General features: G+C 40.6%; 1 protein-coding gene across 2 annotated transcripts in view; it reads right to left on the bottom strand.

Moving 5' to 3' along the window:
- LOC106562900 (solute carrier family 12 member 2) overlaps positions 1 to 4,902 on the bottom strand; it is a 145,491-nt gene extending 140,589 nt beyond the window's left edge. For both annotated transcript variants that reach the window (XM_014127975.2, XM_014127974.2), the window contains exon 1: positions 3,834 to 4,902. In XM_014127975.2, coding sequence (XP_013983450.1) covers positions 3,834 to 4,379 — 546 coding nt within the window. In that variant the 5' untranslated portion in view covers positions 4,380 to 4,902. The remainder of the gene's footprint in view (positions 1 to 3,833) is intronic.
- Positions 4,903 to 16,148: the final 11,246 nt, after the last annotated feature.

Genomic DNA, 16,148 nt, shown 5'->3' with positions numbered 1-16,148 from the left:
AATACGGTCACCTTAACAGCCCTAACCACTGGTGGACTCCAATCAAGTTGTAGAAACATCAAGGATGATCAATGGAAACAGGATGCACCTGAGCTCAATAGAGTCTCATAGCAAAGGGTCTGAATACTTACGTAAATTTTTAATACATTTGCAAAAATGTCTAAAATCCTCTTTTTGCTTTGTCATTATGGAGTATTGTGTGTGATGAGGTAAACAATATTTAATACATTTAAGAATATGTCTCTAACGTAACAAAATCTGGAAAAGGGGAAGGAGTCTGAATATTTTCCGAATGCACTGTATTTCCATTAAACTAATATCAAAAATTTGGCATGCAGACGCAGCTGACATTTCACTGGTAAAACAATTATCATTCACAAGTGACTGATGATGCCATGACCCATTTTGAAGTTAGGCATGCCTAACTTAGTTATTGTTTTTTACCAGGTAAGTTGACTGAGAATACATTCTCATTAACAGCAACAACCTGGGGAATAGTTACAGGGGGGAGGAGGAGGATGAATGAGCCAATTATAAGCTAGGGATGATTAGGTGGCCATGATGGTATGAGGGCCAGATTGAGAATTTAGCCAGGACACCAGGATTAACGCCCCTACTCTTATGATTAGTGCCATGGGATCTTTAGTGACCACAGAGTCAGGACACCTGTTTAACGTCCAATCCGAAAGACTGCACCCTACACAGGGCAATGTCCCCAATCACTGTCCTGGGACATTGGGATATTGTTTTAGACCAAAGGCAGATGTTGCAATTGGAGGATGTATTGTATCCATATTCTATAATAGTATATTCATCAATAGGCTACATCTGTCAGTACAAACTTTGAGGGGGTGGGGGGTGCAGCAAAAAAAATGTATTGTCCCGCAAAATCATCTTGTTGTCAGCATTTGGGTATTTTAAATGTGGTCCCCCTACTCAAGTGGGAACTGTCAGATACAGACATATTGCTAGGTAAATACATTTGTTTTTACTATGGCCTAAGTAAAACATCCTACTGATTGTCAATTCCTGTAGTGACTATTTCCTACTTTGTGAAAAAAGCGTTCACTCTTGTTTACTGAACTGTGCGTTCTCTGCGCTACTTAAGCTGATATCCAAATTAGACGTTGGCAGATTTAAAAATCGGCATTGGCCGATTTCAAGTTTTCATAAGAATCGGTAATCAGTCTTTTTGGACGAGGATTACGGCCGATTACATTGCAATCCACGAGGAGACTGCGTGGCAGGCTGACCACCTGTTACGCGAGCGCAGCGTCAAAAGGACCTTGTGGCTGCAAGGAGCCAAGGTAAGTTTCTAGCTAGCATTAAACTTGTCTTATAAAAAACAATCTTCACATAATCACTAGTTAACTACACATGGTTGATGATATTACTAGGCTAACTAGCTTGTCCTGCGTTGAATATAATTAATGCGGTGCTTGTTCATTTATCAAAACTGTTCGCTGCTCTGGCACCCCTATGGTGGAACAAGCTCCCTCACGACGCCAGGACAGCGGAGTCAATCACCACCTTCCGGAGACACCTGAAACCCCACCTCTTTAAGGAATACCTGGGATAGGATAAAGTAATCCTTCTAATCTCCCCCCCCCCTAAAAGATTTAGATGCACTATTGTAAAGTGGTTGTTCCACTGGATATCATAAGGTGAATGCACCAATTTGTAAGTCGCTCTGGATAAGAGCGTCTGCTAAATGACTTAAATGTAAATGTAAATCATCAAATCACAGCCTACTTCAACTTCGCCAAATGGGTGATGATTTAACAAAAGCGCATTAGCGAAAAAAAGCACAATCTTTGCACAAATGTACCTAACCATAAACATCAATGCCTTTCTTAAAATCAATACACAAGTATATTTTTTTAAACCTGCATATTTAGTTACAAGAAATGTATGTTAGCAGGCAATATTAACTAGGGAAATTGTGTCACTTCTCTTGCGCTCTGTGCAAGCAGAGTCAGGGTATATGCAACAGTTTGGGCCGCCTGGCTCGTTGAACTGTGTGAAGACCATTTCTTCCTAACAAAGACCGTAATTAATTTGACAGAATTTTATATAATTATGACATAACATTTAAGGTTGTGCAATGTAACAGCAATATTTAGACTTAGGGTTGCCAACCGTTCGATAAAATACGGAACGGTTCCATATTTCACTGAAAGAATAAACGTTTTGTTTTCAAAATGATAGTTTCCGGTTTTGACCATATTAATGACCTAAGGCTCGTATTTCTGTGTTTTTATTATATTATAATTAAGTCTATAGTAGGCAGCAGCAGGCTCGTAAGCATTCATTCAAACAGCACTTTACTGCATTTGCCAGCAGCTCTTAGCAATGCTTGAAGCACAGCGCTGTTTATGACTTCAAGCCTAATCAACTCCCGAGATTAGGCTGGCAATACTAAAATGCCGATAAGAACATCCAATAGTCAAAGGTATATGAAATACAAATGGCATAGAGAGAAATAGTTGACAGGTCATAATTCCTATAATAACTACAACCTAAAAATTCTTAAACGGGAATATTGAAGAACTGGGAATATTGAACCATCAGCTTTCATATGTTCTCATGTTCTGAGCAAGGAACAAAAACATTAGCTTTCTTACATGGCACATACTGCACTTTTACTTTCTTCTCAAACACTGTTTTTGCATTATTTAAACCAAATTGAACATGTTTCACAATTTATTTGAAAGTAAATAGGTTTTATTTTTGTATTACGTTAAAATACATGTTCATTGTTCATTCAGTATTGTTGTAATTGTCATTATAATGTAACGACCCTGGGTTTATAAGCGCGGAAATCGACTCTGCCGGACGAGCATGCTTTTGCGGCACAGTCGATAGTGCGCCAGACTTCGGGTTTGAAGGTCGATCGAGGGTTCGAGACTTGCTCCCTGGTGTTTCATTACATTGGTGTCGGAAGTGATCGGACCTTGCATCCACGACAGTGCGTGTGCTTGGCCGGTGAGCTCGTTCCTGTAAGACGTAGAGTCGCAAGCTAGCTCGAGGACGCGCTCTTTGAAAGGAGGGAGTAGTGTAACGACCCTGGGTTTATAAGCTCGGAAATCGACTCTGCCGGACGAGCAGCATGCTTTTGCTGCACAGTCGATAGCGCCGGACTTCGGGTTTGAAAGTCGGGGGTTCGAGACTTGCTCCCTGCTGTTTCATTACAATAACAAATATAATAATTGGCCGATTAATCGGTATCCGCTTTTTTTAGTCCTCCAATAATCCTTATCAGGGTTGAGAAATCATAATCAGTCGACCTCTAATCCAAATACTCTAACCACACTATTCAAGTACAACGAATACGTGTATCCTATTCACATGTGTTTCTATCGAAGAATGCGCAAAACTCATTTTCACACATTGATGTCTCACCAATGTTGCCAATTTAGCCATCATTTTAAACAAGCACAATAAAATGTGCATAAGAGACGGCAAAATGAGCCACTGAACAATATAGGATTGACCGCAACAATGTCAAAATTACAACTAAATACAGAAAGCTGGCTAGCAAAAAGAAAGTTGCTTTCAAGACAACTGGGAAATCGGAAGAAAAGAAACGAGGTCGAACCCTGACGTCGGTGATCTTCAGATCGGAAAGTCGTAACTCTGGAAAGAGGCCCAGGTTTCCCACCTCGGAATTCCGAGGTGCTTGACCATTCAAAACACATTTTCCCAGTCAGAGCTCGTTTTTCCCCCAGTTGACTTGAACGCACGGAAGTCGGAGATTTCGCAGTTCCCAGTTGTTTTGAACGCGGCATCTGTCCAAGCACCCGTTTCAAAAACATAAATTCGCGGTTGCTTACCTTGTCAAGTTCGTCGTGCAGCTCCGAAAGGGTGGGTCTTATCAGCTTGTCCCCCAGCGGAGCAGCACTTTGCCGGTAGAAATCAATGTTAGGCACAGCATCGATGGTGTTGTGGCCAAAAGTCCTCAGGTAATAGGTGTTTGTATGGGTGTCGTAGTGGTAGTGATGCTGGCCTCCTGTCGAAGAATGCAGGCTGCCCTCGCTCATTACGGTGTCTCCATTCTGGAAACCTTCAGCGGGCACTACTTCTGGTGGGCTCGCTCCACTGGGATCCATAAAGTTCACCACTCGGAACCGGCCTTTTGCCTCACCACCCGCCGCTGGCTCCGAACCTTCGGGGCTGGCTTTGTCGCCAGATGCGAGAGTGGAATCCGAGCTGGGCGTTTTATCAGCGGCGCTGGCTGCTTCAGCCACTAGGTCCACCTGGAACCGACTCGAGCTGGGTGTCGGGCCGGCGGGCTTCAAACCTGTATCCACGGTCAGTCCCTCATTTTCTGGCGCCTGGTTCTCTTCCTGAGCGGGAGGCGTGGAGGATGGTGCTGACATTGCAAATATTACTGATGAATGGACGAGCTTGCAGAGACAAACCTAGCTAGCTAAATGTCCAGCACAACTCGTGTACAATAGCAGAGCTACACTGCTGCTAAACCCAAGTTCTTTCCGACATCAAGTTACTCAGCGAACACTCCTGATACCACCCAAGTGGTGGAAGACCGTCTGGATATTCGCTCCAACAGAAACGCGGTACATCCGAATTGAGAAAAGGTAGTCCAGACATGCGGAGAGCTACGAATGGAGAAGGATGGCTTGCTAGTTGCCTCACTAACGTTATATACACTACATAAAAAGCGAGAAAAAGGCATCAACTTTCAGCCCTTGCTAACGCGTCTTAAACGCTTCACGGGCCTCTCGCTTTCAGCACACTTGTACGAAAGCGAATAAAATCCGCGGTGTTATGTTTTCGGTGCTTTTTAGAGTGGATGCTGCATTGACCTTGGTGCAACTCCTCCTAGACTCCCATTGCGTCCTCCTTGCAACCAACAGTGCAGTTAAGCATTAAGATGCCGACTGGTAGCGTGAGTTCCAAACGGGGATAGAGCTCGCGAGATTTCAGCTCATCCTTTTTAAAAGGGAAAATAGGGGAAGGCGTGTTATTTAAATTGTTATCCTTCTGCAAAGGTGGTACCAGTTACATTTACAGTCTGTAGGTGCGGTGGAGAAAAAGTTATGCAATCAAAAAAGCAACCAACCAGATGACCATTAAATTAAAGTTGCCTACCACACATTCTGATGATAGAAACTATTACAAGTTTGAAGTAGTGTCAATTCATACAGTGTAATTGACAGGATGTCCAGAAAAAAACAGAATTTTGCCTGAGCTTATTGCTATGTAATAATTTGAGTCAGTTACTTTTTTTCAGTTCAAAGTTACTTTAATAGTCAAACATATCATTATGGTGTAGTTAGTCATGTGGCTTATTTTTCCAGTTTAATTTATGAAATGATATACTACTTGGCAGATGTGCTTAGAACTTTTGATGGAATGCCTTTAATGTAAACAATATGTGGAGATGAGATGTAGACATAGCCCACCCTTTCATTTTCTAACCTCTTGTCATGATGTGTAGTTTTGTAAATAAAGGTTTGTGCCTAAACTTTAAAACTCATCCACCTGTTTGTGATCATGACAATGGAGAGGGCATGTTGTAGCCTCCAGCAAGATAAAGATCTGTAGGTTTACACTATGCCAATCAGTAATTGGTCTGTGTTTGGAGGTTGGCCAGGTCAAATGCATCAACTATTGTACTTTTTGTTTTTCACCAACTCAATTAGGAGCGACCCAAAATGTACTGTACATCTTGAGGTTCATTGTAACTTTTGTCCCCACAACAAAACTATTCAGATAATGGTTAAACTAGGCCTAATCTGTGTTGTTTGTAGTCTAGATACAGGAGAAACAAAAAGATCGCATTACTGTGTGTTTTATTGTAGGCCACATTACTGATGCAAAAGGATCTTAGAGGGCTGTCAGGGGAGTGGCTGTCTAGGGCTCATTGTTGTGGGTGTGTTTAGTGTTACATCTACATGCATAGATCATATTTATATCATTGGATTGTCAGCAATGTGTCACCACACCCCTAATTCCTGATCAGTCCCCTCCCTACAACACACTTTACCCTCTCCAAGCCAACCAGACATTTGTGGTAACACTTTGCCTAAAGATATAATGCATTTTCTGTGAACAATTGTTTTTAATTGGGTCACAAAGGCAACACAATTGATTAAAAAAAACTAAATTTTCCCCCTTTTTGAAGAACCCCACCACCTCACCCCATCCCCAAAATACCTCTGGCGGCCCCACCCCATCCACAACCTCTGTCAACACATACAGTTGAACTTTTCGCACCAAAGTACGTTCATCTCTAGGTGACAAAACGCGTCTCCTTCCTGAGCGGTATGCGTGGTCCCATGGTGTTTATACTTGCGTACTATTGTTTGTACAGATGCACGTGGTACCTTCAGGCGTTTGGAAATTGCTCCCAAGGATGAACCACACTTGTGGAGGTCTACAATGTTTTTCTGAAGGTTTTGGCTGATTTCTTTTGATTTTCCCATGATGTCAAGTAAAGAGGCACGAGTTTGAAGGTAGGCCTTGAAATACATCCACAGGTACACCTCCAATTGCTTCAAATGATGTCAATTAGCCTATCAGAAGCTTCTAAAGCCATGACATCATTTTCTGGAATTTTCCAAGCTGTTTAAAGGGACAGTCAACTTAGTGTATGTAAACTTCAGTGAATTATAAGTGAAATAATCTGTCTGTAAGCAATTGTTGGAAAAATTACTTGTGTCATGCACAAAGTAGATGTCCTAACCGACTTGCCAAAACTATAGTTTGTTATCAAGAAATTTGTGAAGTGATTGATAAACGAGTTTTAATGACTCCAACCCAGTGCTTCTCAATTATTTTCTGTTACGCCCCCCCTATGAAGAAGTAAACATTTCGCACCCCCCAACTATCCGCCACGACTGTAAATAGTATAATTTGTCTATGAATTTGTTATAAGTACACCTCTGCATAACATTGTATTGTTATTAACATTAAAGAAAACAAAAAAAGAAAAAAGAAAGAAATATAGATCAACTTACAACAAAGAATAACTTTATTAACATTGTTTTTTAGTCTGTAACAGAAAAGACTTAAAGTGCATCAATTTGCCTGAAATGTAAAAAAAAATTCAAGCCTTATTTAAACTGGAAACATTTTTTGACCATTTGATACTGAAAAATAAAATATAATATAATCAATAAATAATAATACATTCAAATTGATCAGCAACATTAACTCAGGAGCACAATATATGAAACACTATGACCAATAAAACAAAAATGAATAAAACAATTTGTGCTGATTTTTTTTAAATCAAAATGAGGAAGTCAGGATTAATGGCTACAATGAGCACGTTTTGCAGAGCACAGCTTTTCGAAACGGAGTTTGAAGCATGATACATTATATTTACATTTACGTCATTTAGCAGATGCTCTTATCCAGAGCGACTTACAAATTGGTGCATTCACCTTATGATATCCAGTGGAACAACCACTTTACAATAGTACATCAATATCTTTTTTTTTTGTGGGGGGGGTTAGAAGGATTACTTAATCCTATCCCAGGTATTCCTTAAAGAGGTGGGGTTTCAGGTGTCTCCGGAAGGTGGTGATTGACTCCGCTGTCCTTGCGTCGTGAGGGAGCTTGTTGCACCATTGGGGTGCCAGAGCAGCGAACAGTTTTGACTGGGCTGAGCAGGAACTGTGCTTCCACAGAGGTAGGGAGGCGAGCAGTGGCTCTGTCTCTGACATATTTACAAAAAAGTAGATCCTCACACATGGAGTTTGTCATGTCAAAACGTACATAAGCGATAAACAAACAGTCTTTGTTGCTGTCAGTTGCTTCATCGAACTGTAAGGCAAAACGTTTGTTTTTGAGTTTATCTACCAGCTGTTCTTTAAGATCGTTAGCAATGTCATTTATACGTCTGGCGACAGTGTCATTGGACAGAGGGATAGTTTTTATTTTTGCAGCACTTGCGTCATCCAGCATGACAGAGACCATGTCTAATGCTGCAGGCAGTATCAGCTCCTCTGCTATGGAGTGGGATTTTTTTGCACTGAGCAATTTGGTACGCCACCTTATATAATGCTAACAGTGCTCGCTGGTTTACTGAAGTAGCATTCACAAAGCGGGACGATTGTTGGCAATATTCGGCACGTTTTCGCTGAAAATACTCAAGCGGTTTATCAGCGTGATTGGGGTATAATGTCTTTAAGTGACGCCTTAATTTATTTGGCTTCATGCTGTCCGCTGCCAACATTTTTAGACACAGTAAACATACCGGTCTTTCCTCGTCTCCCACCGTAGTCACAGTGAAGCCAAGCGCTACATACGCTTCGTCATATTTCCTCGTCTTAGCTTTCGGGAGACTTACGTTTGTCTCATTATCTCCGTCTCTCTCCGCCTTTCTTTTCATCCCTGTTAATACAATTATTTACAGCCCAGGAGCTCATTACAGTGAGACCAGTCAGCCAGGCCAGGCAATGACAGCCACTCACTCTGTCTGCTAACTAGCTCACTAGCTCAGACACTCAAATAAGTCTGCGCTGGTCACACAATTGAATTATAACAAATTAGCTTTGGACGTTGAGGTGGGATGAGATACGTGCCTGTCAAATAGAATGCCACAGTGATGTTGGCATAATACCCATAAAACTCAGCGGTCAAACACGGAAATGGTTCCAATTGTTTTTTCACCATTCATTTTTCCCATAGGGGATTTTAGAAACACTTAAAATTACGTCTGTGTTTGCTGTAGGCTTACCTTGGTGTGGCATTGTGATAACTGTATAAAGCTCTCTTGGATAAAGTGACATTTATCAGTATATTTCGTCTCTATTTACTTTCAGATTATAAAATTCTAATTCGCATCAAAGTAGACATCATGCAAGACTATAAATCCCTGCAAGCTCCTGCACCTCATCTCTTACTGACACCTTGCTGTCAGCTAGCTATTAGCTACCTTGATCCAAAACAAAATGTTAATCTACTGTTCCATATTTTATTTAAGTAAAAGTCATAAACTGTCACATATCCAAACATTTTTATAGATGTGCTGACTGAGAGTAAACTACAAAAATATATATATATATTTTTTTTTAAAGTAGCACCAATTAATTATTCTCCCGAACATTTAATGGGTATTAGGGCTGGGCGGTATACCGTATTTTACGATATACCAGTTATACCGGGTGTTACATTGGGTGGGCGTTCTATGTTCATTTTTCTATGTTTTTGTATTTCTTTGTTTTGGGCCATGTGTGGCTCCCAATCAGGCACAGCTGTAGTTCGTTGTTGCTGATTGAGAGTCACACATAAGGAGCCTGTTTTTCCTTTGGGTTTTGTGGGGGATTGTTTCTGTTTAGAGTGTTTCCTAACAGGACTGGTTTGCTGTTGTGTTTTGTTCATTTTTGCAGTGTTCTCTTTGTTCGTATTAAATTTCAAGATGAACACTAACTCCGCTGCACCTTGGTCTACTCTCTCTTCCGACAGCCGTTACACCAGTATTGATGTATGGACCGGTTTGGGTTTACGGTACCTTCTATAACGGTATTTTAATGTTTGGTTTGTTAAATGTGATACGATGTGTGTAACGTCTATGTTTATAGTTTACCTCGCTACTTGAGTCATCTCTCTCCACTCTCCCTCTCTCCATGCCGCTTTTCACACAGACCTAACCCCACCCACTCTCACTCAAGGAGCGCATTTGTTGAGATATGAGTATGAGACACTTGCATTCAGTCTGCATGGTCACTGCAGCACATGTAACAATGTGGATGGCAACAATGCTGTTTCCACTTTGCTTCTTAATATAAATCCACAAGCGTTCTATAATTAGTATTAGTTAGTGTTTCTTACATCTGAAAACACCTAGTAAGTCTTTTCTTAGTAAGTTGTGGCTAAGTCATGTTAGCCACTAATGCTAATCGCAATCTAGCTGGCTGACTAGCTAGCAAATATATATACTGAGTCAGAGCAAGCGTAGCTAGCTATACAGCCTGATACCAGTGATGGTGAAGGCCTAAGTCAGCACATTGTTTGTGCAAATGTATCTTCTAAATCGAAGTGGAATAGGCGAAGCATGAATGTTAGCTACATGAAGTAGTAGCTAAGAGAAAACATTTAATGTAGCCAAAGATTAACACTTTGGTTGCTAACCTGTCACAATAACTCCTCCCTGGCATTTTCATTAATTGTCATGTCAAACAAAAATGGATTCAAAGTGCCCACTATTATTTTGTAAGTATATAGAATTAGAATAATCATATTTTTTACATTTATTCCAAAAGTTTAACCCAAGTGTTTTGATCTAAATTGCAATGTAGACCTGCTCATATCGTGCAGCTCTACGTGGCAGTGTGGAAATTCTCAAATGAGTACAGGAAATGCAGAAATCTGTTGCAGTGTAAATGCACAGTATAAAACAATCAGAATGGCGATAGACTCATTGAACTCAGAATGTATGTGTTGCCACCCTATGGTCACACACTACTCATAAAGCAAATGTAGAACTTTTATTAATCAAAAACATAAAATAATGTGAAATTCTGTGATATGATATTTTGGCCATATCGCCCAGCCCTAATGAGTATAGCAACCAACGTTTTGGCATGCAATCAATGCCTTCTTCAGGGTTACATGGTAAATGCTTGAACCAGGTTATGTAGACAAACAGTGCAATTAGTGCAGCCAATGAACACAGTGAGTGTGGTGTCATAGTAATTAAGGTAATGAGGGATGAAAAAGTGGAACTGTAAACAAACATATTTTACACCATGTCAAGATGTTGAATACATGGGGAAATTATTTACATAATCTTGTTAACATGATTAGAAATAATAGAATACATAATGTTAATATCAACAATCATTGTTACATTTAATTTACCTTCATATTTGTTTCATTATTTAATTTCATATTTTTGGTTCAAACATAATGCATAATGAGCATTATCAACATGAGAAACATGATATGCAGTGTGGGTTGAACTGTTAATAGAAAGGACCTGAGATCAAATTCAATATTCAAACCACTAGGGGTCAGTGTTTTTAGGGAGGAGATTCAGTGGGCCTCCCTCTGTAGAAGAAGGGTCTCAATGTTATCTCTCCTTGATAGGGTAAAATGCTCAATAACTATGTATTTGAGGGAGGAGATAGGATGGTTAGCTTCAACAAAGTGGGCTGCTACTGGGTAGTCAGTGTTCTTACACCTGATTGCGCTGCTGTGTTCAGCTATTCGTTGTTTTAATTGTCTTTTCGTTTGCCCAACGTAAGCTTTACCGCACAACAGGTGATGAGATAGATGGACATATTTTATATTTGTTAGCTTATTTATGTTTTTGGTCTTGTGTCTGACTGCTACTTTCCCAGTAGCAGTCAGATATTTACAATGTTCCATGAATAGGCTAGTTTTCTGCAAAGAAGCGAGCCAAATAGCTAGCTACCTAGATGATATTAGCAACATACCATATTTTACCAGATCCTCTTCTCCTTCAGCCGGTGCAGGTCAAAAGTTTAATCCCTTACAATTTCTGCCAACTATATGAACAAGGTGAAATGTATTTCAATTCATGGTGTCAGAATGCACTACTGTATTAAAGAAATTCAGAAGTAACTTGTTGACATGTTCTGTGGCAGATTCAAAGCCAGATAAAGTCATTGCAGAAACTATCCATAATCATGAATTAATAAGCATACCGTAAAACTTAAATTAATAGCCGAGGCGCTTAATAGAGACAGGCTTCTATTTGAGCCAGACGCCTATTTCCTTAATGCACACAGTCTTTGCTCAATGAAATGTTGAAAAGACTAACACACTGATAACTGTGACGATTATGATCAGTATAAATATTATAATAATAAATCCATCGCAAATCAGACTTGCAAAGACTAGGCTGCCTATCATATCGTTTCCCCTGTAGATGCAATGCGATCACAGCAGATAGACTACCGTATTCAACATATTCCTAGTCCCCAAGACATTGGGAGATGTCTTCAATACCGTGCACTAGGGGCAAATTAACTGTGAAGTTTGTGTGCAACCATCAATTTTTTTTTCCTTTTTAACAACGTTAACCCTGACATTTCACTTCACCCATAGACGTTTATACCCCCGGACAAACGTGGAATACTGAAGTGAGACCGTAAGATCTTGTTGCTAGTTGAGACTACCATGTCAAACCACACTGCTGTTTCATCCATGGCAATGATATTGCTTTCCTTTCTCTTCTTTTGCACAATTTTTACGGTATTCATTGAAGTTCTCTCGTGAACAATTCATTTAGACCTGCCATTTATTTGAAACAGGCGTTTATATTCTGAAATGTATGCCGATTCCAGCCTACTAAAAGGGACAGGCGGCTATTTGAGACTGCGTTTAATTGAAGTTTTACTGTATTTATTTAACAAGAATGCACCTAGTCACCAATCAACCAAGTCAAACACATGAACTCCAACAATTGCATTGTTTTAAAGAAATCGAAATAACATGTAAACACCTGACTTGAAATAGAGATACAACTATTTATTCATCAATGCCACAAACCTGGGACATCGAAGAGCACCATATCAACTATAATTACTATCCGAAAGCGCACAGATTCTGCTGCTTTTCCATTATATAAATTAGACCAGCACAAATAACACAATGGAAAACAGCATATTTAACATTTTGGTGGATGAGTTACAAATGGAGAAACAACTGGATGCGTAAGGTAGTTTTAATATACAATACTTGGACAACTCCAGCAGAATGAGAAACAAACATTCACACTTAAGACTTAAAACAAGGAAGCCATGCCTTTACGCAGCTAAACTCAGCAAAAAAAGAAACATCCCTTTCTCAGGACCCTGTCTTTCAAAGATAATTTGTAAAAATCGAAATAACTTCACAGATCTTCATTGTAAAGGGTTTAAACACTGTTTCCCATGCTTGTTCAATGAACCATAAACAATTAATGAACATGCACCTGTGGAACGGTCGTTAAGACACTAACAGCTTACAGACTGTAGGCAACTAAGGTCACAATTATGAAAACTTAGGACACTAAAGAGCCCTTTCTACTGACTCTGAAAAACACCAAGAGAAAGATGCCCAGAGTCCCTGCTCATCTGCATGAACGTGCCTTAGGCATGCTGCAAGGAGGCATGAGGACTGCAGATGTGGCCAGGGCAATAAATTGCAATGTCCTTACTGTGAGAAGCCTAAGACAGCGCTACAGGGAGACAGGATGAACAGCTGATCGTCCTCGCAGTGGCAGACCACGTGTAACAACACCTGCACAGGATCGGTACATCCGAACATCACACCTGCGGGACAGGTACAGGATGGCAACAACAACTGCCTGAGTTACACCAGGAACAAACAATCCCTCCATCAATGCTCAGACTGTCCGCAATAAGCTGAGAGAGACTGGACTGAGGGCTTGTAGGCCTGTTGTAAGGCAGGTCCTCACCAGACATCACCGGCAACAACATCGCCTATGGGCACAAACCCACCATCGCTGGACCAGACAGGACTGGCAAAAAGTGCTCTTCACGGTTTTGTCACACCAGGGGTGTTGGTTGGATTCACGTTTATCGTCGAAGGAATGAGCGTTACACTGAGGCCTGTACTCTGGAGCGGGATCGATTTGGAGGTGGATGGTCCGTCATGGTCTGGGGTGGTGTGTCACAGCATCATCGGACTGAGCTTGTTGTCATTGCAGGCAATCTCAACGCAGTGCGTTACAGGGAAGACATCATCCTCCCTCATGTGGTACCCTTCCTGCAGGGTCATCCAGACATGACCCTCCAGCATGACAATGCCACCAGCCATACTGCTCGTTCTGTGCGTGATTTCCTGCAAGACAGGAATGTCAGTGTTCTGCCATGGCCAGCGAAGAGCCTGGATCTCAATCCCATTGAGCATGTCTGGGACCTGTTGGATCCGAGGGGAGGGCTAGGGCCATTCCCCCAAGACATGTCTGGGTACTTGCAGGTGCCTTGGTGGAAGAGTGGGGTCTCACATCTCATAGCAAGAACTGGCACATCTGGTGCAGTCCATGAGGAGGAGATGCACTGCAGTACTTAATGCAGCTGGTGGCCACACCAGATACTGACTGTTAATTTTGATTTTGACCCCCCCCCCTTTGTTCATGGACACATTATTCAATTTCTGTTAGTCACATGTCTGTGGAACTTGTTCAGTTTATGTCTCAGTTGTTTAGTCTTGTTATGTATATACAAATATTTATACATGTTAAGTTTGCTAAAATTAAACGCAGTTGACAGTGAGAGAATGTTTCTTTTTTGCTGAGTTTATATCAACACCCTTCTTGTCAATTTTGCTGATGTCAGTTGTAAGCAGCACATTTACCACTGCATTCATTCTGAACCTCAGAATAACCAGGAGGAAATAATTACACAGGTGGGAGAAAAAAAGGTAACAAAAACAGTCCAACACTTTTAAGTGTGTAACGAAGTCTAGAAAAAGTGAAGAAAGCAGCATGTGGAAAATGGGTAAAGGTAGGGTGGATTTATAGAGATAAGATGGAGAGTTCAAAAGTGTCATAAGTTGAGGAACCATGGGGCATAGAAGGCATAGTGTTGAATAGGGCAATAGTAAAGGGCTTACATGTGTTCTATCTATCTGGATGGTTGGCCATATGATAATAGAATATAGAACATAGAATTAACATAAAATGGGGGTGCCGATCTGTTTCTGCACCCCTTTTAGGTTGGTTTCACAAAAATATCTGGTCCACCCATGTCCAGTCATACTCGGGGTATCAGCGTGTGTCCTTTGACGCCATTCCTTCTGTTGTAGCAGTCAAATTGTGACGTTTCATGAAACTAGGCATATGTTGCGCATCACTACTTCACAGAAGACGCATTTGAACATAACCTTTTTTTAAATACAAATGTTTTTTTTCTTCAGAAATGCCTTCTGGAACATGTGAACTTTCATGTCCCTTAATAACAAACTTGTATGCCATCTATAAATACAAATAAATTATGAGCCTAGTTGGTTTAGCCACGGAAAAAGACGAGAATCTTCCCACTAGCCATGATTAGCTGAGATAATAGATGGGCTAGACATGCAGAGAGATGAGTACGGATTGGTCTGCCATGTAGCATGCTTCTTGTCTATAACATGAGCTGGTAAGTATGTGTAGGTAATCCTTTCTAACGTGCCTTTTTAAAAAATACATCACGTAGTAGAACTGCAAAAGTGTTGCTCTCCGCTTTCTGGAGGATTTAGTGTTGAAATCAGTGGAATTAGAGTATGTTAGCTAAGGAGATGGAGAAAATTCAGGCGTTTGATTGCAAATATGCAGAGGGAGTCGAAAAGAAAACACACAGAATGCTGTTGCATAAAACACCTGTCTCCAGATTACATCTTCAAACTAAGGGCAGAGAGGGGTCCATCCATGTATACAGGTAAGATTAGCTAGCTACATTTTACTCATGCTCTTATCCAGAACGACTTACATTTGAAGAGTGAATGCATACATTTCATACATTTTTTTTATATTTTTTTTTTGGTTGTACTGGCCCCCCGTGGGAATTGAACCCACAACCCTGGTGTTGCACACACCATGCTCTACCAACTGAGCCACAGGGAAGACTATCTTCAGATATTAAACATTTCTGTTAGCTAGTTAAAGCGTACTGTTAGCTACTTAGCTAAAGTTAGCTGGCTGGCTCGCTAGCTAACGTTACGTGTATGATCTGGGTAGTAATATTATTCATATCTCAGAGCCATTTGCATGGCTAGTTATAACCTAATGTTAGCTAGCTAGCTACCATTGAACCTGGTTGGTTAGCTAGCTGCAGATTTATGCAGGGATGTAACGTTATGAGTTGGGATTATGGTTAATTGTTTAGCTAGCTAGCTATGTGTCTAAACAAAAGACTCCACTATGCAAGTAACCATTTAACTACACCTTCTGTATCCTGTGCATGTGACAAATAAACGTTTTATTTGATATAGTATGTGTTTACCAGAGACGGTAATGTGACGAACATGACCTGCACCAAAGTCAAATTAGGATATAACGTTAGGCCAGTGTCTCGTTGGCCTTCTCCAGTAGAATGCCCTGATTTTATTTTGTCGCTCACAACTGTAAGCTATTTTCTGTAATTGGCTCGCCATTAACTTGTAAATAATGATCTTGTTGTGAGTTTATTTTTCTGTAATAATGAAGACATGTTAGCTAAAGA

This window comes from Salmo salar, chromosome ssa11, assembly GCF_905237065.1.
Source record: "Salmo salar chromosome ssa11, Ssal_v3.1, whole genome shotgun sequence".
Taxonomy (NCBI): domain Eukaryota; kingdom Metazoa; phylum Chordata; class Actinopteri; order Salmoniformes; family Salmonidae; genus Salmo; species Salmo salar.
The sequence above is the reverse complement of the archived record's forward strand: the minus strand, read 5'-3'. Positions and strand labels throughout refer to the sequence as shown.